Genomic DNA, 12,957 nt, shown 5'->3' with positions numbered 1-12,957 from the left:
GGGGGACCAGTTCTGGGGACCAGAGCAGGGGCCGTTCTCAGGCTCCATGATAAAGCGCAAGGCCTCCTGGCCCGGTTCTCTGAGCACCTCGGGGTTCCAGTTTGCCCCCATCGCTGCCCCGTGTGCCCCCCGGGTCCCATCGCCCCCACCCTAGCTGCCCTGCACGCCTCCCGGGTCCCAGCGCACCCCCCACCCCTCGGGCGGACCCGAGCCCCCGCTGCCTTGGGAACCCCCAACCCCGACGCCGGATTTCGCGGGGCCCCGCCCGGTGACGCATTTCCAACCGCCAGGAACCTCGGCCGGCAGGCCAGGCGCGCGTCCGACGCCCCGGGATCGCGCCTCGTGCACGCGCGCCCACCACGTGACCCGCGCTGGCCAACCGGCGCGCAGGGATTTGGGGGCAAAGCGCGGCCCCGAGAGCAGCTGCGGCGGGAGAGCGGCGGGCCGAGAGCGTGACTCGCCCGCCCGGCGCTGCTGCTGCCCCGCCGCCCGCCGCGCGCAGCCATGTCCGAGGAGAAGCCCAAGGTAAGGGCCGTAGGGCGCGGGCCCGTGCTCTGCCTCCAGCCCGCGCCGCCGTCGCCGCCGTCCCCACCCCCGCCTGCGCCCCGTGCTGCACCGCCCTCCGACCCGCCACCGGCCTCCGGGGCCCGGGGTCCGCGGCGCCACCCGGCTTCCCCGGCCCCCTCCCCCGCGCCGCCGGGCTCCGCTCGGCTCCCCTCCCCCGCCCGGCCGCGCGCCCCGCCGCGCGCCCCCTCCCTCCGCCCAGGCCCCTCCCTCCGCCCAGGCCCCTCCCTCCGCCCAGGCCCCTCCCTCCGCCCAGGCCCCTCCCTCCGCCCAGGCCCCTCCCCACGGGGGCCGCCCCGTCCCGAGCCCCGCCCCTCCCAGGCCTCCCCCCCTCCCCCAGACAAGAGCTCCACCCCCACGGCCCCGCCCCGCCCCGAGGAGCCCCGCCCCGTTGTCTCGGCGAGTGGCACCCCTATCCTGGACCATCCTGGACCCTCCTGGACCTGACCCTCCTGGCTGGGACCTGCCTGGGTCTCCCCCAGTCCCTCTTTGGGACCGCCCCTCCCCAGAACCTCTTTCCTCTTTGGACTCTCCCTGCTGCGCCCCTCATGCCAGGACCGAAGGTCCTGGCCTGCCTGGGCCCTACTGCCCCTCGGAGGGCCTCCTCCTCAGCCCTCACTGCGGAGAGCCCGAGGGGGCGCAGGCTGGGGACAGGGGCTCCGAGAGGCCTGACCTGTCTGGAGGCACGGTCGCCCCCCTGGGCGTGCGCCCACCTCCCCCGTCGTTTACTGTGTGCCCCCTGCCGCCCTTCCCCCAGGCTGTCAGGTCTGCGCCCTTGAGTCTGCTGCGCTGGCCCTTAGCCCTCCCCCTCCTGTTAAAGACAGGCTTCCAGACCCTTGGGGTCAGTGTCTTCCAAGTAGCAGATCTGCTTCGAGTTGAACGATGGCGTGCAGGCTTTCTCTGCTGCCAGCCCCGCTGGAGGTTCCCCCCCTGCAGCTGAGACTGGAGCCCAGGAGGCAGAGCTGGGGTTGGGGTCCAGGGCACGGAACCCCTGGTCACCAGACCCCTGGTCACGGACCCCCTGGTTGAGCCCCAGGTCGGGAGCCCCCTGTGGGGCCTGTGAGAAGAGGTGCCCTCAGGAGCTTCCTCTCTCCGGGTGCAGTTGGAGCTCTCTTTGTTTTTTATTCTATTACTTTTTTCTTTTTCTTTTATTTTGGCTGCCCCGTGGCACATGCAGTTCCTGTGCCATGGGTTGAATCCCAGCAGAGCTGTGTCCTATGCTGCGGCTATGGTAACACTGAACCTTTACCCACTGTGCCTGGTATCGAACTCATGTACCTGCCCCTGCAGAGACCCGTCAGTCCCTTTGTGCCACAGCAGGAGCTCCTGCCTTTGCTTTTTACTTGCGGCCAGTTACATTTCTCACTCAGCCTTTTCTAGCACTCGCGCCCTGGATCCTTTGTTTATCGGAGGCTGAACACAAGCGCCCCTTCTTCATGCTTTCTAGGGGCCTCTTTCTGCAGTTTAAATGTGATGAAATACACATAGATCTCGTTCCTTTGGTGTGTTCAAACTTAGCTCTCCCACGTGGTCCAGCCCACGGCCCAATTCAGTTGAATAAACTTGTTTTCACTGCTTTCCAGACAAGGCCTCGTGCCCCACCCCTGCCCACCACAGCCTCGCTGCCTGCCGAGCTCTCCTCTGGGCCTGGGGGTGGTAGGAGGCCCGCTCCAGCCCATCTTGGTGGAAAGAAAACCTTGGGATCCGTTGGGAGGCCAGTTCTGCCTCCCTGGAGAGCACAGGCAGAGGCCTGATGGTCGGAACTGTGGGTCTTGTTCATAGGGCCTCTTCCCCCCCCCCCCCCCCCCGCCGCCCCCTTTCTTGGCAGTAGTTCACTGGCTTATTGGGAATTCACCAGGGGTCGGGGACAGGCCATGTGGTCTTGGTGCCTTCCTCTGCCTGGCCTTCAGCCCCTGCCCCGTCTCTGTCTGCTTTGTGCTCTGGCCCCTGCGTCTCATTGAACACACCAGTACCTTCTCGTTAAAAAAGCAAATGCATCCTATGTCCGCATGCAAAGAGAAAAAAGTTGGAGGCGTTCCCCTTGTGCTTCAGTGCTAAGGAACCCTGCTAGTACCCATGAGGTTTCGGGTTCGATCCCTGGCCTCGCTCGGTGGATTAAGGATGTAGCATTGCCGTGAGCTGTGGTGTAGGTCCCAGATGCAGCTTGGATCCTGCCTTGCCATGGCTGTCATGTTAGGCCGGCAGCTACACCTCCGATTGGACCCCTAGCCCGGGAACCTCCATATGTTGCACATGTGGCCGTAAAAAAAAAAAAAAAGACTGAAGTTGGATTTTTCTTGTCACTGTATGCAAAAATTAACTCAAGGTGGACCAAGGACCTAAAACAGTTCAACTCTCGGGAGAAAACAGAGGAAAGCTCCATGACATGGGACCTGGCAGTGGCTTCTTGGATGTGACATCATTGGCACAGGCAGCATGAAGAAAAACAAACTAGACTTCGTGAAAATTGTCAAAATTTTGTACATCAAAAAACACAACAGGAGTTCCCATCGTGGCTCAGTGGTATGAACCCGACTCGTATCCATGAGGACGTGGGTTCGATGCCCGGCCTTGCTCAGTGGTTTAAGGATCTGGCGTTGCTGTGGCTGTGGTATAGGCTGGCAGCTGCAACTCCGATTCGACCCCTCGCCTGGGAACCTCCAAATGCTGTGGGTGCGGCCCTGAAAAGGCAAAATAAGTCAATGAGTGATTTTTTTAAGTGATCTCAGGGCAAAGGTGGACTCGCCCTCTGTGGGTTCCGGGGTCCGTTAGGCGGGTGTTCTCCCTCGAATTGAGTCTATTGAGTCTGAAGACATTAGACGTGCAGGACGTGTTAGAAGTTCTGTGCGGAAATCAAGGCTTCGGGGCAGAGGTGGGATTGCTGGAGCGAGGGGGGGATTGGGTTGGTTTCAATGATGTCGGGGAGACCAGCCGCCGCCGAACGCTGGCCTTTGAGCTGCGGGCAGTGGGGAGGCGGGCGGAGGCCAGATCCGCGTGTCGTTGCAGGAGGGGGTGAAGACGGAGAATGACCACATCAACCTGAAGGTGGCCGGGCAGGACGGCTCCGTGGTCCAGTTCAAGATCAAGAGACACACGCCGCTCAGCAAGCTGATGAAGGCCTACTGCGAGCGCCAGGTGCGGTGGTGCTGGAGCGCCTGCGCGTGCCTGCGTGTGTGCGCGTGTGCACTTGTGTGTGTGCGTGTGCACCTGTGTGTGTGTGTGCACCTGTGTGTGTGCGTGCCTGCATGTGCATGTGTGTGCATGTGTGTGCCTGTGTATGTGCGTGTGCCCCTGTGTGTGTGCGTGTGCCCCTGTGTGTGCGCCTGTGTGTGTGCATGCACCCCCCCCCCCCGGAGGTCCTCCCTCTTCTGTCCCGTCTCCTGCAGGCTGGCGGTCGCTCCATCTTTAGCAGGTAGGGCACCCGTTGCCCCTGGTCGGGGTGCCTGGCAAGTCTTCCTGGTGCTGCTGGGATCATAGCGGGGGGTTCGCGTCCCCCTTCTCCTCGGCGTCTGTGGAGACCCGGCCTGGCTTGGTTTCCAGACAGTGCTTGATTCTTGCCTTTTCTTTATTGCTCTTCGAGGTCGGGAGCAGAGGCTCTCATGCCCCTCACGGTGACCCGTGAGATGGACCGCTTCCGTGTCCCTTTCGTGTGAGCAGGACTGTGTCCTTGGGCCCCCACGGGAGCCGGTCCTTTCTGGCGGTGGCGTTTCTCCGGATGCTTTGGAAATAGCGGACCTCAGTTCCTGTTCTCGCCTTGGATGCTCTTTGCCTGGGCTTGTGGTTGTCGCTGTTGTGAAAAGCACCTGAAACTCCACGCCTTCGTCTTTCTCGCCTCGCTTTTCAGACCTTGCTCTTCAGAGGCCATCACTGCCCAGCTTTTTTCCTGCGTTTTCAGGGTGTGCGTGTCCGTGCCTCTCCTCCTCGTGCCTCTTGAGTTTGGAGGTGGAGTTCTCCTGGGACAGGTGGGCTGAGCCCTGCCACGCCATCCGCACCCACCCGCAGCCCCTGTGCACAGATTGGCCTCGACGCCAGTCCTTTGCTCTGGAATCTCCTGATTCTGTCGTGACTGGGGCTGAGCTGCGCTGCTCCCAGGGCCACACAGCGACTTGTGCTGATTTCTGGCTCCTGCCTGAGCCTGTTTCTCCTGGTCTGGTGGCAGTTGTGTGTGTGCCCCGTGCCCCGTACTGCCCCCCCTGCTGCCTCACCCCCACGCCCTGGGTCTTTGCTGTCCCGTCGTCCCTCCCGGGGCCCCTCCCTTCCTGCCCCACTTTGGACGCATTCTGGAAGCATCCTTAGTCCTCTCCTGTGTGTTTTCTGGATTGATCTTTCCTCTCTGTTTTGATGGAGCATATCTTCCTGTATCTTGTTCAGAGAGTGTGTAAGTGCTGCATGTCTGAAAAGTGAATTGCTTTATAAACCTTCAGACTTGACTATTTGCAAATTTCTTCCTTTTTTTTCAGGGCCGTGCCCACAGCATGTGGTAGTTCCCAGGGTCGGGGTTGAATTGGAGCGGTAGCCACCAGCCTACACCACGGCTCACAGCAACGCCAGATCCTTAACCCGCTGAGCGAGGCCAGGGGTCAAACCCGTGTCCTCCTCGATGCAGGTCGGGTTCGAGCCATGATAGGAACTCCTGAATGTAAGTTTCTAGGTTGAAACTCATTTTCTTTTTGGGGACTTACTGCAGCATTTCCTTTATTTTCCTCTGCTGGTGTGGAAGGTTCAGTGCTGCTCTGACTCTGCCCCCTGGTGCCTCTCTGCCAGCTTTAGGGACCTGATTGCATGATCTGAAATGTCACTGCCGTGGGCTTTGAGGCAGGTTGCTTTTTCATCTCCTTTGCTGGGCGCTTTGTCCAGACACTGTTGGCCTCAGGCAGCAGGCCTTGGCCAGCTCCTGGGGCGTGTGTCCCTCTGCGGCCCGCTCCCCTTCGTTTCGTCCCTGCCAGCCTGCAGCACCTGCTCCGTGGTGTGCGTTTGCATCGTTTCTCCCCGTCGTGCATGGGGTTGGGTGGCTGTTGGTTTCCTTTCTGGGAGGTTTTCTGAGTTTTAGGGACAGGCTTGCTCCTGTCATGATTTCTCCTTTTCAGAAGGCCTCATTCTTTCCTGTTTTCCGAGGCTGCTTTCCCCCGGGGGGAGCTCTGTGTTCTCCCTGCCCCAGGGCTTCAGGTGCGCCTGTGCGTCTCTGCAGGTGCGTGGGCGCACACGTCCGGATGTGCGCCGACCCCTCTCCCCCTGTGCCCTCCTCGTCTCTTGCCTGCTTTGGTTTCATCCCTCGCGGGGCAGAGTCTTTCTTTAAATGTCGCCCCTCCCTGGGTTTCAGAGCGAAGCCCCAGGGGTCCTGTGTGCTGACCGTGGCTGCCTGGCTCGTGCCTGGCGTCCTGAGGCCACCTCTCCAGAAAGTGGGCCTTCTGCCCATGGGAGGGCCAGAGCCTGCCCCGCCTCTCGGGGTCGGGCCGCGACCTGCCCTCGGCCTCCCCTCCCCCATCCCGGCTGGGGTCTAGTGTTCACAGCTCTGGGCTTCCAGCTTCCAGCCCAGAGGGGACATCCTTTGTCTGCCAGCACATCCCCTCCCCCGTGCTCCTTGTCCTTGTCGCTTATGCCCTTTCTCCTCTAGGTCACGTCACTAGGGTTCAGGAGGGAGCAGAGAGGTGTGCCTTGACCCCCCCCCCCCCGCCGGCCACGCTCCCCTGTCCCTCAGGACGTGGCCTCATGGTTCCCTGACCTATTTCTGAGAACTGCTTCAAGGGGAGCGGCGGGTTCGGCTCCGCTCCCAGCGGGGCGGCTGAGGGCAGGGCACCGGGAGCTGGGCGACGCTGACACGGTGACTCCTGATGTGTCACCGCGGGGGCTTCCTGTGAACGCGGCGCACCGGCGAGGCCTTGCGCTCAACTGGAGCATGCACCCGTGTGTGCGGAAAGCTGGCATTTTGATACAAGTGCGTGGTTTTCTTTTCAGTTGTTTAGCAGGAGCTCTTTAAGGACAGTGTCTTCTTCTTTTCAGGGCTTGTCGATGAGGCAGATTCGGTTCAGGTTTGACGGACAGCCGATCAATGAAGCAGACACCCCAGCACAGGTATGGGGCCGCTGCGTGGGCTCTACTCGCTCGAGGGCTGCGCCATCTGCATTTGAGTGGCCGCCCTCTGAGGGCCGCTAGTTGCTGCTCCGCTGGAATACCTTACATGTTACCAGTGGCTTTAATTATTAGTTTGAGTTTTCATTTTGAAGGTTAGTTTTTCGAGTGAGAAAAACGTCCTTGGTCAGCATCGTCCTCGGTGTTGGGAGGAGGAGGAGGAGGGCTGGGTGCTCGACGGAGCGGCCGGGATCACGGCCGGGGCCAGGGTGCCTGTCCTCAGCCGCTCCGGGCTCCAGGTGTGCTGGGCAGGTGATCACCACCCACTGGTCGCCTGGGTGCCGGGTCTGCAACGTTAGGCAGTGCGCCGCTCGATTCCTGGTGTCCTCCTGTGCCCTTGAGGAGCGCTGGGCGCGGGGGTGGGCGGCTGGACGGCCTTGGGGTCCAGAGCCGTGTCAAGTGGGCCTGAGCTATGGGCATCGGGGGTGGGTGCGAAGGGGCTCTGCTCCCGGTGGGGAGTCTCCGGCCTCGGGACAGGGAGGCCCCAGGGGTGTCTGTGGCAGCCCCCCGCCCCCATCCCCAGCCCTGGTACTTGGTTTCTCAGTAGTTTCTGGGGCACATGGCTGCCCCAGCCCTGGTTCGCCGGTGTGAGTGGCAGGCGCTTCCTTTCGCTTGGGGAGCAGACAGAGGTCTCTGCCACGTCTGAGAAAGAGGCAGGCAGGAAACACTGGCACCGTGTCTGCCTGGCCTGGGGTGGGTGGCAGGGGACCCCTTCCTGTGGGTGCAGTTGGCGTGGCTGTCGCGGCCTCTGGTCCCCAGGACTCATGCTCCTGAATGGGGTCTAATTCTGTGTCCCTTTCAGTAAATCTTAGACACTTGCTTATTTGTTTATTTATTTTTTAGGTCAGAAATAGACTTAAGCTAGAAGGCCCGTACTGGGGCGGGGCTCTGTCTAGGTTCCCCGTTCCGCGGGCCTGCAGGTCTCACTGCAGGTGCCGCAGTCCTGATTGCCTCGTGGCCGTCAGAAGTCTGGGACTGAACGGGGGAGCCCGAGCCGCGACTCTTCCTCAGGTGCCCCCGCTTTTGTAGGCCTTTGCCTTTCCTTATCAATTTTGGAAAACTCTCCTCCGTGTCTACAAGATGTCTTGGCAAAGAGCGCATCAAGCCCGACTCAGCCGGCCGTCGTTTCGGTGTGAGGCTGTCCGGTGGATGGCTGCGCCTTAAAGAGAGGGACAGACAGGACGCGGGCGAGCCTCGGGAGAGAGGCCGGCGGGCGGCTCGGGGCTCGGCGAGGCTTGTTCATTTTTAGCAAGACTTGGTTTTCCTGCCAGGTCCAGTCCTTTGGCGCGGCCGCTCTTGGCGGAGTTCTGCCGGGCGAGCCTGCTGGGCAGGTGGCTCTTGGGGACCCACAGGGAGCCCCTCCCTGCGGGCCCCCCGGGGTGGCTCGGAGCCCGGGCGCCTCGGCCGTGGGCCCGGCGTGGGGGGCGGCGCGGCGACCCCGCCTGCCCCGTGGGCGTTTTGGCTTCCGTGGGGAGGACACTAACCGCCCGCTGTGCCCGCAGCTGGAGATGGAGGACGAGGACACCATCGACGTGTTCCAGCAGCAGACGGGGGGCTCGAGGCGGGCCGGCTGCCTCTCGGGGTGCCGCCTCTAGAGGGACTGTCCCCGGGTCACCGCGCCTGGTTGCTGTTGAATGGTGAAGCGTGACCACGCCGACCAGGAAGGAGGCTGCAGACACCCGGGGACCTTCAGCCAAGGGCTCTCCTCGGTGACACGCGTCGAGCGCGGCTCCGCTCGCCCGTCTCGGCGGGTACCTTTGTTCGGGTAAAATGCAGCGCCAGGGCTTTGGGGTTGGCTTTTCCTTTCATTTTTGGTTTTTCTTCCTCTGATACCGTTTCCTTCAAACCCGAGGCCTGACCGTCCACCCCGGGCGCCGGCCCCTTGTCCCAATCATGCAGCGAGCTCCCCGCCCGCCCCGGCTGCGCTGCGCCTGGGGCCGCGCTTCGGGGGCACAGCTGGGGTGGGAGACAGACGCCTTTCTTGTGAGCACAGGACTTTTCAATGCTAAATGTTACACAGGGAAGCTTTGACAGAATAGAGTCGAGTTGCAGGGGAAACACTGGAATGTTTCTTAAAAGGTAAGAAGTTTTTCAGGGACGTGGCCCCGGGGGGCCTGGGGCCCAGGCCCCACCACGGCCCACCGCCCACGGCCCAGCGCCGCTGCCCGGGCACAGCTTGGTGCAGAGAAAATTGGCTTTCCCCCTTTTCTGAGTTAGAAGGAAGTCATTCCCACATTTCTCACGGGTCATAGTGCCAGGGCCTCAGATTTCTTCTGGTGTTTTCTTCTGATGAGTAATGATGGTCTGTACATAAAAAGGAAGATGAACATCGCTGGGTTTGCGGTTGGGTTTTTGCGTAAAGGAGCCGCTTCCAAGGGCGGCCGCAGGCGAAGACGCCGCGGGGGCCTGGCGGCTGCGCCCCGCTCGCCCGGTCGGTGTGCAGCGTGCGCTCTGAGCTCAGCAGCTGGGGTGGGCCCCGTCCTGCTGGGACGGTCCTCCCGGCCTTCCGTGCGGACCCGCTGCTGCCCGCCGGCCCGGGCCTCCGCTGCCCGTCGGGTCCCCCGGCCGCCGCCGCCCCCGCCGCCTCTCGCTTGCCCGCCGTCTTGCTGAAGGTGTCTGCGTCCCCTTGGCGTTTTGCTCTTCGGGCGCCAGGGGGATGTCTCCGCCCCCGTTTGTCCATCTCTCGTGTCCCTCACCACTGTCGCAGTAAATACAGTTTGGGATTCTGTCGTGGCCGTGTGTCGAATCCTGCATTTGGAGGGTGGGCTCGGTGTCGCATCCGCGTTTGCAGCGACCTCCCTGGAGGCCTCGCAGACTGATTTCAGGGCTCGTTCTGGCGACCCCGCCGCCGCCCCGCGGACTCCCGGGCGGGCGGCGCCTCCGCCGAGGCCACCTTCTCGCCCTCTCAGGCTCTGCTCCTCCCTCTCCTGGGGGGCCTGCCTCCCGTCCCTCCAAGTTGTTGGTGCTGTGAAGACGAGGCGCTTCACCGGTTTTGAAACGCAAGTGAGGACACGAGCTTGAGAACGCCCTGCACGGCGACGCCGGTGTCGCAGCGCTGGGGAGACGAGCGTGCGTTGAAACGTCAAGGGCAGCTGGCAGGAGAGCACTTGATCTGGCTGCAGCCGCAGCAGGAGGATTGCAGCGGGAGGACCTCACAGTCCAGGGACGGAGTCATGTGCCAGGCACCGGGGGAGGGAGGAGGGAGCAGCCCCTGCACCTGTCGGGGGCACTGGCCCGGGGGCCTGAGATTAGGAGTGGCCGCTGCACCTCTGGAGGGGGACTGGCCCGGGGGCCTTAGATTAAGGGCAGCATGAGTTTCCGGGGGGGCATTAGAATGTGCTGCCTGCCTGTCACCCGCAGCGCCCACGAGGAGAGCTGGGAGTCTCCGAGGTTGTCTTTTACCTTTGAAATGTATGCAAATCGTGCACCTGCAGGAATAGGTCTGTTGATATTAATCTTTTAAAAGTATCTTATAAACCTAACTCCCAGCATCTTTGGGTTAAACTGATGCCCAAGAGGGAGACAGGCCCTATTTGTCCTGTTGTCAGGGTCCTGGGTCCCAGCTGGCACTGTGCCAGTTTGAGCACCAAAAGCCCCACATCCCAGGAACCCTCCGTCCCAGGCACACGGGGCAGTGCCAGCCTAGCTGAGATGCGCTGCGCGGGGGGGAGCGTGCGTGAATACTGGCTCTCCCGCAAAACATGCTTGCGTGGAAAGGAGCTGCCGAAAAGCAGAACTTGAGTCCCCAAATCCAGAAAAGCCTCGACTTGTATTCCCAACTTGCTGGCCTCTCAGTGCGCAGAAGCCTTTAGGTGTCACACATCTGCTGCTCAGAACCCTTGGGATACCAGGACCAAGTGACCCCAGCTGAGAATGCCAGACTTAGTCAATACAGGGCGTCCAGTACCCCCTGAATCTCGGACGGAGGGAGGGAGGGAGGGAGTGGCGGCCACGAGGAGGAAGACGCGTGGAGCAGAGCCTGCTTCGGGGGCAAGGCTGTTGCGCCGGCCACGTGGAGGTAAGAGATTTCCACCTCGTGGAGCAACTTGTATTTTGGTTCTTGTCACTTGATACTAATCCCGGTACAAGCTATGAACACACACAATGCTCCCACAATAAGCCAGTGACGTCTAGAAAAGTAGCAGTGACACAGACACAGATGCAGTTAAGAAAACACCTGGCATCTGGCAGGCACTGTCATCCAAGCGTCGTGATGACATGGCTTTTCATCACCCAGGCTTCCTAAGTGGGAAAGTGCCGTTTCCTTTAGTAGCCGTGGAACCACACCCTCTGACGTCTGGCCTGAGGGGCTGGAGTGGGGTTTGACCACAGAGAGGGCAGCTACTGGGACCCGAGGAGGAGGAACCCTCATGAGTATTTGTGCAAGTCCATTACTCTTTGAAGCTGTCTGAAGACATCTTGGGAGTTCCCATTGTGGCGCAGCAGAAATAATCAGACTAGCATCCGTGAGGATGTGGGTTCGAAGCCTGGCCTCGCTCGGTGGGTCGGGGATCTGGGATTGCCATGAGCTGCAGTGTGGGTCGCAGACGTGGCTCAGATCCTGCCTTGCTGTGGCTGTGGTGTAGGCCAGCAGCTGCAGCTCCGATTCAGCCACTAGCCTGGGAGCTTCTCCATGCCTCAGGTGCGGCCCTAGGAAAGAGTACCATGTCGTCTCCATAACTTAGCACATGGCCATTTGAAAAGGTAGCGTCGGAGTGGATTTTGGGAACAGACACCTCTGCCTTAACAATGCATAATTGTGAGGTTTGTTTGCATTGTTTTAACTCAACAGAGAATTTCTTGCCTCGTCCAGGCACTGAGGCTGCATCCAGGCACACGAGATTACAAATTCCCTGCCCTCAGGGGACATGTATTGGTTAGAGGAGACACACAACAAGTCACACATTATGCTAGAAAGCGGCACAGGACATTACACAGGAGCTTCTGTAGAAGCCTCTGTTGGGTGTGTGTCGTGAGGATAGACTTTTCTTTTGCTTTTTAGGGCCGCATCCGTGGCACATGGAGGTTCCCAGGCTAGGGATCCAATTGGAGCTACAGCTGCTGGCCTGCACCACAGCCACGGCAATTCCAGATCCAAGCTGCGTCTGCGACCTACGCCACAGCTCACGGCAATGCCGGACCTTTAGCCCACTGAGCAAGGCCAGGGATCGAACCTGCAACCTTATGGTTCCTAGTGGGATTCATTGGCGCTGCGCCACAATGGGAACTCCAAGACTTCACTTTTTAAAAAGGTTTACATATCCTTGCATGGCAAAGCTACAAAGCACTAAGAGTGCCGACTTTTTCTAAAGTAAGGGGGATTCTAAGAAGCATCGACAGATTGCCCAGAGACAGTGGGGCGACCAGTAGAATCTCCGAAAACACTAAGAGAAAAGGACGCCCTAGTCTAGTCATCTGAATGCACATTACCCAGCTGGAGAAGCCGGAGCCTCAGGGAGCCTGGGGCCGGGTGAGGGGGCAGCTGGAGGCAGACGACCACCCTTGTCGGCCTCCTGAAGCAGTGGTCTGGGGGACTGTCAACGGGGCCGTGGGCAAGTCTGGACGCGCTGCCCCTGGTCCTGCTGGTCAGCAGGCTGTTGTGGCGAGGGTCGGGGCTGTCGGGCTGCTGCTTTGCTCCCTCCTGACTCCCAAAGCTCCTCTCTTGGCCAAGCTGAATCCAGAAACACCGACACGGAATAAGGCCACCACAATCGCCAGTCTTCTCACTTAAAACCTAAAGCCGTGAGGGTAGCCACAGGGGCACCAAAGGTCTTCCATGGACGTTCTCGTTTTAACTGCATTTGGGCCTCAAAGTCACCTCCTCTGAATGACACAGGGGTGGGGGCAGCGAGCGAGCCCCGACACGGTCCATGTGCCAGCGTGTGCATTTTAGCCCACCGGACTGGCGGTGTCTTCTTTCTTCCCCTTCTCCTGGTACTTTCAGCAAGTAAGCCATGTGAACCCCACTCTTCCAGCGGGCCGGCCGCCGCCCGCCCGCGCCGTCCCCCACCCTCTGCCCTCCACCCTCCTGCCCCCTCCCCGCCGTCGGGACCGCCCTGAGGCCACGAGGACGGAGCAGGCGGTTCGCACACTCGGCCGGGCGCCGCTGCGCCGAAACCTTGTGGAGCCTCCCCTGCAGGTATTCAGAGCCAGGATTCGGGCTGCGGTCGAGGGCGGGCCCCGGAGTCCGCGCCCGCCCCTCCCCTCCCCGCCGCGCACGCGCCCCTCCCCTCCCCGCCGCGCACGCGCCCCGCCCCTCCCCGC

The 12,957-nt window shown here is 61.3% G+C and overlaps 1 protein-coding gene across 1 annotated transcript; it reads left to right on the top strand.

The window, feature by feature from the left end:
- Window positions 1-381: 381 nt before the first annotated feature.
- On the top strand, window positions 382-9,426 carry SUMO3 (small ubiquitin like modifier 3). The gene is made up of 4 exons (XM_047798006.1): window positions 382-525; window positions 3,571-3,699; window positions 6,565-6,636; window positions 8,196-9,426. Exons 1-4 carry the CDS (start codon window positions 505-507, stop codon window positions 8,286-8,288), a joined length of 315 nt encoding a protein of 104 aa, XP_047653962.1. The 5' UTR covers window positions 382-504; the 3' UTR covers window positions 8,289-9,426.
- The last annotated feature ends 3,531 nt before the right edge of the window (window positions 9,427-12,957 follow it).

The sequence above is a fragment of the Phacochoerus africanus genome, chromosome 1, assembly GCF_016906955.1.
Source record: "Phacochoerus africanus isolate WHEZ1 chromosome 1, ROS_Pafr_v1, whole genome shotgun sequence".
Taxonomy (NCBI): Eukaryota; Metazoa; Chordata; class Mammalia; order Artiodactyla; family Suidae; genus Phacochoerus; species Phacochoerus africanus.
The sequence above is the reverse complement of the archived record's forward strand: the minus strand, read 5'-3'. Positions and strand labels throughout refer to the sequence as shown.